The sequence below is a fragment of the Oryx dammah genome, unplaced genomic scaffold (assembly GCF_014754425.2).
Source record: "Oryx dammah isolate SB20612 unplaced genomic scaffold, SCBI_Odam_1.1 HiC_scaffold_26, whole genome shotgun sequence".
In the NCBI taxonomy this organism is placed as follows: domain Eukaryota; kingdom Metazoa; phylum Chordata; class Mammalia; order Artiodactyla; family Bovidae; genus Oryx; species Oryx dammah.
In genome coordinates, this window is record NW_024070210.1 from 81,120,113 (window position 1) to 81,130,255 (window position 10,143).

Below are 10,143 nucleotides of genomic sequence, written 5' to 3' on the forward strand. Positions count from 1 at the left end.
TTGGGCTTTCAAGAATGACAAAAGGTAATTCTTGAATCAAAGAACAGAACTGATCAGTGTTCAAACACACGAATGGAATAGAAGTCAGTTAGCTGAGATAAACCTACCACTTAATTTTATAGACTTCAGAGTTATAAAAACTTGGAGATAGAAGTGACCTTTGAAATTACTTATTAATTAAGTAATTAATTAATCTCTTTAGTTTTGAGTTGAAACAGAGAAGCTATGGGACCTGCATTTTAAAATATTGACCTTAAGTTCACAATTAAAGATGAAAATGTCTTGAAGAATCGTTAAAGTACAGGTCAATGATATTATTCTTAATGATCTCATTACTCTTTCAAAATTAATGGAACCCTGATTCCCACATACACACAAAAATTACCTTTTCACCAATAATCCCATATGTGGGAATCCAAAATATAGAAGGAAAGACTATATGTTCATTACAGCATTTCCTATTAGAGCAAAATATTGAAAACAACATCAACATCCATAAAAGGAGACTAATCATTAGCAGCAGTATGCAGTATACTAAAGATCAGTATACTGATCAGTCTTTGAACCTGTAAAGACCTACAGCTGAATGCCAACTTTTCCGCATCAGAGCAGTGAGGCCTAAGACAATTCACTTAATATTTCAGACTCAGTTACCTCACCTGTAGAATGGGGAGATATTACAATCTTCCTCACAGGGCTGTCTACTGGATTTAACACGTGTATTAGAGCACGGCACAGCACTTACAGCTCAGTGAATACTCAATATAGAGTACTTTTATTGGCCACTATTAATATTGTACTGATCCACCGGAATAGTATACAGACATTTTAAATATTATAGGAAAATCGTAGGTAGTGGCATGAAAAGATTGTCAACACACTGTCAACCAAAAACAAACTGAAAAACAGTAAGTAGCATGATCTTGCTTATGTGTAAAAAACAAAACCATACACATATATAAATACAGAAGGAAAAGTATTAGAAGTGGTTATTTATGGGTTAAAAAAAGGAATTTGTTGGTGGAAGATTTACTTTAGGTACTTTTTCTTTTCCTTCAAACAAACATGTATTTAAGCATTTTTAAAATTTTTAATTGATGATTTAAAGATAGTGTGGTAACAAAGAAAAATGGCATAATGTACATAAAAGGTTGTATATACACCACGATTACAACATAAAAATTATGTGCCATATAGACAGTGACTAGAAAGAAAAATACCAAAATTATACCAGGAGGTCTATATGAAATTTTTTGTCTCTATTTCCAAAAATTTTTAATCAAAAAACTCATTTGATTCTGAACAAATCCCAAAATTGGGGCCATATTTTAATATCATCTTTCACTGCTTGTGTCCCTTGACAAAAGTCAATTTTGAAAAAGTCATAAACATAGGATTTTTTTCTCACCTCATTAGCTCTCTGATCAATAAGATCTTAACTATAGTCATTTCCCCTGACTACTTTCTTATTGTTGATACAATTTTACCCAGAAGCCAAAACACCACCAACTGCCTGGTAAACATCTCCCAATCAGACAAAAGTCAGTTAAAAAAAAAAAAAAAAATGAAGGGTTTGGCAAGAAAGACTACTAAATAGATAAATAGAGCTTCCACATAATGAGATTAATATTATCCCTATATTTTATATTAGCAAGAAGTAATAAAGAAATCAACAATGATCAATGTTGGAAAAAAAAAAAAAACTACACTTCCAAAAAATTTAATAGAATTATACAACGTTTTTAAGTTCATAAAAAGCATTAAAACCATTCTTTCTACACAGACACTGTACTTATCAGTTTATCAGCAATTTTCTCAAGACACTGTATTCTTCTGACAATTCAGATAAGCAAGGTATTATTCTTGCCTGCCTATAGCCCCCAATAGATGTATGGCAATGTATAGAACCATGAGTCATGTTCAAATCCTCAGCCTCTAAATGGTAAGTCTTTTTTCACCATTCACATATTAATTTTCATATGGTTTACTAAAAGCAGTCACATTTCTAATCTCTGAGCACTCACCCTGCAAATCTATGAACTCTTTTATACTTCATTCTATTACGCAGGCAAAGCAGGGCATTAGCCTCTGTTTACAGATCAATTAGTATGATCACTGATCTTTCCAAAGATGACAAAACTGCCAAACACTAAAAATGCAGCATATCCAGAAAAAGATGACCAAACTTACAAAAGGTGAAAAACTAAGTAATATGAAGAGTGGTTGAAGGAATTAGGATGATTAATTTAGAAAGAAGAAAAAGCAACCCATACACACACACAAAATTTTTGTCATCAGACATGTGAAGGACCATCATACAAAGGAATCAGACTTGTGCTATAAGGTCCAGGAGCTAAAAATAAGAGAGATTCAGTATTCAGTAAATAAACAATTCGTGGTAATCGATTCTGCGCCAGATGCTTGTTTTACACCAGGTAAGAAAAATCCAAACCCTCAAGAGATTCAGACTAGTAGAGAAGATAAGAAATAAGTAACACTACATGAAAAGGACTCAAAGAGCTATGGGGACACAGACAGTGATGACTCTAAGTCTCTTTGGGGGTGCAGGCGAGTAGAGAAAAATTCACTGAACAGATGAGTATGAGTTTCAAAAGTAGATAAGATGGGAAGTGGCATTACCAGGAAAAAAGAACAGCATGAACAAAGGCCTGGAGACCGGAAGTTAACCTGGAGAGGTGGACCACCGGGTACATGTTAGAAGAAATGAGGCTTTAAACTGGAAGTGCGGGAGCCTGTGGTAAAAGACACAAATGCCTCACCATTTCCATGCCAAGAAGTTTATACTCGAACATGCAAGCTATGGAACACTACTATGAGATTATAAGCAGCAGAGTGGCATGCTCAGAAAAATATATAAGAAAGCTCATTTGGGCAGGAGGACAGACTTCTAGAGGCTAACTGTGGAGATAAAGAGATTAATGAGCCACTGTTGTTACTCTCAGTGAGGTGGTGATGATTCAAGAAATAATTAGGAGGTAAAAATCAAGAACTATTGGCTATAGTTGGGGTTGCTCCCCAGGGAACCCCTGCCAATGCAAGAGACACAGGAGACGAGTGTTCAGTCCCTGGGTTGGGAAGATCCCCTGTAGGAGGAAATGCCAACCCATTCCAGCAACCCATCTTGCCTGGAGAATTCCATAGACAGAGGAGCCTGGCAGGCCACAGTCCATGGGCTGGCAAAGAGTCAGATACGACTGAGCAAGCACACACAAACTGGCTAGGAGAAAAAGGGAGGGGAAGAGTCCAGGGTGACTTCTAAATCTCAACTTGGTTGAGTAAAGAACAGTGATGTCCAAGGCAGGTAACAAAGGAAGACAAGTCCATGTAATCAATCAATCAGTGTAAGAGTCCCAGACCAGAAATTCGTTTGTTATTGTCTGGAGAGAAGAGATGAGAGAAGAGGAGCAAAGATAAGTTTACCTTTGGTTTTGTGTAATGTATGGTACCTCTTCAGTGAAGCTAGAGTGTGATACGTGAAGAGGGGACCAGGAGAGTCATTAGCTTAAATCAGCAACTGAAGACAAGTAAAATGTACAGAATAAGATCGAACTGAGACACCAATATGTAGTGAGAAGACGAAAGAAAAACCTGAAAACAAATGAAGAACTGATTACAGGAGTACGAGATGAATCAAGAGATATGGTAATACCAAAAAAAGGCAAGAAAAGAGAAAAAAATTCAAGAAAGATGGGGAGGGTGAAAATTAAAGTTAAATGTACTGCATAAAACAAAGTTATGCTCTGTTAGTTTAAAAAACTAACAAGTTATTTGAAACGGGAACAGACTACCTTGTGAGGTAATGAATCACATCATCAAATTAATGATTCTGGCTGATAATCACCTATGCAGGATGTTAACAAGAGGAGTCTTACCTTAAATGAGAAGTATAGCTACATGGCCTCTATAGTACACCTCTGAAGTCTAGGTCAAGGCTAGCCTCAGTGTCATTATGACCTTTTATCAAATATTCTTCTGCAATTTGATCAGAAAATTGAATATTTGATTATTTTAATAAAAGCTTTAAAAAAACAATTTCTACATTTCATGTAACTCAGAAGTAATCAATACTGGATTAAAACTTCTTACTAATTCTGCTCTTGGGATACAAAAAGTTGCCATTGAAAGTGTAGACAGCTGATCGAGTCTCTTGAAACTGGAACTTCAGATTTCAAATGAGCTCTCACATTGTTTTCCCACCAGTCTCCATCCTGGCACCCTAATTCCACCTGTGCACCATTCCTCATCACTCTAGTCAGAGAAGACTTGCACTGCACAGGCAGCTCTGTCCTGTCCTCTTTCTCTTGGTCCCTGCACATCTTTCCAGTAATCTGCTTCTCCTTCCTTCCCGAAGACCAGGTACCTAATCACTTCCAACCCTCTTCCACTGCTGACCATTTTCTCTCACCAGTCCTCCCCTCTTCCCTCTACCACCTCTCGTCTGACCCAATGTTGGAAAAACACCCCATTTATCCTGCTGTCCCACACTCTATTGTTCTCTTTTTACTACCAAGTATCTCCATATCCCACCACCTATTTGCTATAGTCCCCTACAGAAAGATGTCTAAGTCTACCCCTTAACGGAAATAAAAAATTTAAGCCACTGACAAAAGACATATGATTTACTGAAACAGCTTGTTCAGTCACTGCTGACTCCCTTTTCAATTCCCTTAATGTCTTTGCAGCCTGCGAATGAACTGACCAACCCTTCCTAGCTGCAGTTACTCCTTTTCCTTTTGTAGTGAGGCTGGATGGATTGTGGAAAGCACTCTGCAGAGAATCAGAAGATTCAGGCTTTAGACCCAACCATACCACTAATTATCTGTGCGTCTCCTCACCTCTGCTCCTACTCAGATCTCACTGCTGACATGCTGACACCCAGTCTAGGTTAGGTCCCTGCAGTCTAAGCTTTCTCAAAACCTAGTCTTCTCAGTAGTGCTTATCAGAACAACTTAATTACTATATAATTAGTATTTAAATGGCTGTCTTTCCTAAACACGCAGGACTGCAAACTCCATGAAGGCAAAGTGCATATTTCAGCCATGCTTCTCACCTCTTATCAGCACAAAATAGAAGTCCAGCAAATGAATTAATGGTGAAATAGTTGTCATGACTTCCTAAGAGACTTCTTGTTTTTATTAATCTAAAATTACTAGCACTTTACTTACAAAATTACTGACAAAATTTTAAACAGAAACTCCACCAATTACCTACCACAAACATGATCAACTATATTTAAAAATTTACATATAAAATTACATAAGTCTTCTATGATAGCTATATTTTTCTTGCTTATCCACAAGAATAGAAAGGGGTGGATCAGGTACTTACATTTCAGGACCAACATGTGTACTCCAGGTTGAATGTACAAGTGTAAGCTTGATACTAAAAACCTATTATTTATGTAGCTGATTTGATAGTACTTTGGGTTTAAAACTTTTTAACACTGGTAAAATCTATGTGCTACATATACTCTGAGGAAATCAAAAAAGAAAGCTTTGATCAGACAAGTTACATTGCAGTGTGATTTTAAATATAAACCAGAGGAAAATAAGAAATAGCTTAGTTGAATAGAAGCTGCCACTGTGCCTGATAAAATGACTTTCAAATATAAAAATTTCAGATCTCATGCAACTAGGTGAAAGTTGTCAAGTTTTATGATACACCGCCTTGGTCAAACAATTTAAACAGATTACACGCTAATCTGCCCTTCTGGTGAGTGTGTCCCGCTCCTCAATTATACAGTAAGGTCCTTACGGGCAGGTTTGGCGTTTTGTTCATTGGTCTCCTTAAATAAATAGGGATGCAGGTGATTTCAATAATCTATGATCTACAAAGCCTGAAAATAGCTTTTGTGGATAACTATATTTAAATATTGCCACTTGAAAACAACGTGCATACACTTAAAATCGGATACTTAGACAATTCCCTAGGTTAACAGCCCGATAACAGGCTATAAATATTGTTGTAATCCCCAGGAAAGAAGGTATTTTCATAACGGAAACACTAACAGATATAATCACTTGGAGCTGTTCTCCAAGGCGCTCTCATCGTTAAGTCAACACCACCAGTTACGGGGGGTGAGTCGTGTCCCTCGGACACCCTCGCTGTTCCGCTGCCTCGGGGCTGCAAATCCCGCATGAGGAGTCCCTGGAGATCAACCAGCGCTTCCCTGGGACTTCAGCTGGGAAATCCCTGGCCAGGGAATGCGGAGTTCAGCCCCCCCGCCCCGCCTTTGCTGAAATTAATGAATTGGCCATACGATTGTTTATTTAATGAGGTGTGTAGTGGCCTCTACTGGTGCTTGTGTGAGCACAAGAATGTCCCACTCTTACAAGTGGGATGAGCCTTGGGGGAGGGGAGGGAGGCGAGGGGTGAACCTGCCTCCGGGTACAAAGCGCACAACTAGACCCAGGAGCCCCCGATGCGGCCCCACCGCCGCCCCTCTCCTGGCGGCGTCCCAGCCTGCCCACTTCACTCTCCACCCTGCGCGATCCCCTTTCTCCTCCGCAACCCGAGACGAGACAGAGAAGTTCCTGCACGTTTCCTCCTGGATCCTAAACAAAAACACCGCAGCCGCCGCCGGTGCCGGTACCGCGCCCCCGCCCCCACCCCGAGCCTCCCGGGTCGGCGCCCCGCGGCCGCCGCTTACCTGAGGACTGCGGCGGGGAGCCGCTCCTGGCGGCCGCGACGCCTGGCGCCCGGCGCCCGAGCAGCAGCAGGCAGCAGAGCCAGAAGAAGGAGGTGCTGAGGAGTCGCCAGGCTCCCGGCTCCGCCGCCATCTCTTCCCGGCAAGCGGCAGCGGCGGCGGCAGCACCGCGGAGCCCTCGCCTCCTTCCCTCCCGCGCGCCTCAGCCGGTCCCTCGCTGCAGGCTCGGCTCCCGCGGCGGCCGCCGCCGCTGCTCCAGCCCGACCCGGCCCGGCCCGCGCGGCCCCTCTCGCGGGAGGGGAGACTCGGGGGCGCCTCCCTCCTGCAGGGAGGCGGAGAGGGGAGGAGAGCGGAGAGGGGGTAGTCAGTACATTCCGGGGTTGGGGGGCGGGGGGGGCTGGGTCCGTCTCTAGGTTCCAGGCGCCGCCACCCGCCGCCGACTCCGGCTCCACACACACCAGCGCGAAGGGGGCGGAGACCGCGGGCGGCAGGGGTGGGGGGCGGGGACCCCGGGCGCGCACCCCCGCGCACGCGCAGGCGCGCGTCTCCCTCGCCCGTACCCTCTCGGCTCCGCGCGCGGCCCGCCCCCGCTGCAATCCCGGCTGCCGCCTCGCGGCCGCGGCGACGGGCCCATTCCCCTCCCCCTTCTCCCCGGAGCCGCGGACGGGCGCGGGGAGCGCGCGCCGAGAGCTGCTGCTGGCGTCAGGGAAACCCCGGAGAAGCGGATCCTCCTCCTCCTCCTCCTCTTCTTCCACCTCCTCCTCCACTTGGCCTCCTCGCACCCGGGAGAAACACACCCCTTCTCTCCTCGCCGCCCGCCTCACCTCCCCAGACGCCTCTGGCTGCGGAGACCAGAGGATGAGAGGCGCTCCGAGCCCGGGCTTGTCCAGGAGGCCGGAGCGGGTGCGCACCTCTTTCAGCCTGGGCCCGGGGCCTCTATATAGGGCCTCAGAGGAAACCAAACGGCCTCCGGGAGGAAACCTGGGTGCGCACAGGGTCGGCGCGGGGATTTATGTGCCAGCCAAAAACAATAGCGATCCCGCCCGGCTCTTGCTGGGACCTGGCGCGGCTCCCGTGGGAGGGGGCCCACCGCGCCGCCGCTGACCTCCAGCTTCCCGGCCGGGCTGCCCTCGCCGCGAGCTTCCCCGGGACAGTGCCAGGTCCGCCCGGACCGCGGGGCCCGCGCCCCCACCCGCGGCTCTCGGCCGGGGTCCAGGGAAGCGGAGCGCAAACAAAGGTGCGGGTGTCCGCTCCACCAGCCGGTGCGGGGACCTGGGCGGAACCCCATGACCCGCTTTGGGCCGATCCGCGGGCTGTAACTGAGACCTTTTACCTCTACCTTTGCGGGCCACCTCGCGTTTTCGTACCAGGAAATCACATCTCTTCGCTGGAGCGTTGTGATTTTAAACCACTTAGTAATCGTGAGGTAGAACCTGACCACCCAAAGTTAGAAGAAAGCAGTTTGTCCCTACACGGCTGATGAGAATACTGAAAATCGTACAGGTTGCACCCATGGAAAATATTTTGAGAAAAAACAATTTGTGTGGTTATGCACTTGGAGAGTCATGTTTGATTGTTAATATGAGTTAACAATTCTGTATACGGTATACTCAATAATCAAAATGTGTTGCTTTCCACAAGTAGATGGCTAGTTCTCTGCCTTCCATAGCCCTCTGTGCCATCTCGTAATTACTTTCTTCCTTTATTTTCTTTTATTTTGAAGTGACAAAGCAGTGTAAGGTTTGCGGTAACATTGGGAGGGATAAGCCTAGAATCCTCGTAAAACCTCTCAAATCATCAAAACAGTGGAATCAGAAACCCTTCGAAACAATCGACTCTTAAAAGAGCAAACACAGGATTATTGTTTTCCACTAGGGAAACAATCTAAATTTCTTTTTGTTTTGGTTAGACTTGTTAACCAGCAAAAATATTTCCTAAATACTCCTGATTGACCTGTTAAATTAGAAATACATTACTTCCCAATTACTTCCCAAGTATTTGCTTAATTAACCTTTAATAATCACATCATTATTCAGTTTTCTGAGATAATTAATGAGAAAGCTCTTTGGAAACTATAAATTGCCTGGCAAATGTTAATATTCAGACATTGTTTCTAAGTCTGGGAAATTTTCGTTGTAAATATAAAATGCGTGATGCAAGTTCTAGAACAAAATTTGCATTTATCTCCCAAGTTCGAAAAATATATGATTTGTGACTAATAAAGTAATCAGATTGATTTTCATGTATGACCTTTGTGAACTGTCTAGTTAGTTGATCAGTCCACTGTGTGTATCAGGGTTAAATCAAAACTTTAAAGCACTTTGTGTAAAATAGGGTGACTGAATTGTATATTGCTGGCTTGTGCTTAAATCACAGTTTTAACAAAACCCACTGTACTTACTAATAAATGGAGCCCCAGATTAAAAGTTACAATTTTGTAACTATTCAAGAGTAAGATTGTAAAGTAAGCCAGACACACTTGAATTCAGATCCTTCACCTTGTTTCAGTGTAAATGACTTTGTAGAGGTTCCCTTTAAAAATCATTACTTGGGGTAATTAATCTCTCTTTTTGTTAGTAAGGCATCTCAGAAAAGATTTTCTTCGGCATCTTATCATTTTCATTCTCTGAACAAGATTTTCAACTAATATCTCAATCCACATTTATACGAGTAGTGAACATATTTTATGTAGTCTAAACTATATTAACCTATGAAGTGATATTAAACCATTCATGAAATTAACACTTTTTTTAATCTAAGGAAAGTTAGAACGTGAGGCCCATGTTCAAGGAATAGTGCACAAAGACACTTTTACAGCAAAGAAAACAGACTGGCCATTGTGTCAGCATAAGTTATCAAAGTACAGGCCAAAAATAACTAGAGCAAATATTCCTGTGAAATTTAAGTGTACTTTGATAGAAAAATTAAATGAAAACTTAATAAAGCCTATGAATATAAAACTTAGTAAGAATCTTATTCTCTATAGGATTACTTTTCCACTTTAGAGAGGCAATATAGTTCAGTGTTTAATTGTTGGCAGTAATTAGGTGCTGCAGCTGATTCCCTGACTGAAAACCAGTATCCAAGGTAGGAAAGAAAGCTAGCTCCCTGACAGGTAGGTCCCAGGATAGAACATTTCCTAGTCACAGCACTTTTTAACTAGGAGTTATCCATCTCTTAAGAATATGGATTTTCTTCTGCGTAGATGTTGACACTTTTACATTTGCACTTTATACTCCACTAGGTAAGAATTTCTATTTCTTCCTTTCTCTTCCAAAAGCCACCTGTTCTAGGGAACCATCTCTGATTAAACCCAGTTCAGAAGAATATGTGCTCCTTAAGGACAAAGCCTTCATAGTATTAATTTTGCTTCTTACACATTTCTTTAGTTAATCACATATATTTAGTTCAACAACAGACTATGAATTCAGCAACTATTTTTGAGGACCTCTTATTTGCCAAATGTGCTGAAATAA

At 42.8% G+C, this 10,143-nt stretch overlaps 1 protein-coding gene across 7 annotated transcripts in view; it reads right to left on the reverse strand.

Annotated features, from left to right (window-relative positions):
• Nucleotides 1-6,967, reverse strand: part of NEO1 (neogenin 1) — a 228,124-nt gene extending 221,157 nt beyond the window's left edge. For 3 of the 7 annotated variants that reach the window (XM_040227389.1, XM_040227384.1, XM_040227383.1), the window contains exon 1: nucleotides 6,671-6,923. In XM_040227389.1, coding sequence (XP_040083323.1) covers nucleotides 6,671-6,800 — 130 coding nt within the window. In that variant the 5' untranslated portion in view covers nucleotides 6,801-6,923. Of the gene's footprint in view, nucleotides 1-6,670 lie in introns of all 7 variants that reach the window. The other 4 variants (XM_040227388.1, XM_040227390.1, XM_040227385.1 and 1 more) reach the window with 2 other exon arrangements.
• Nucleotides 6,968-10,143: the final 3,176 nt, after the last annotated feature.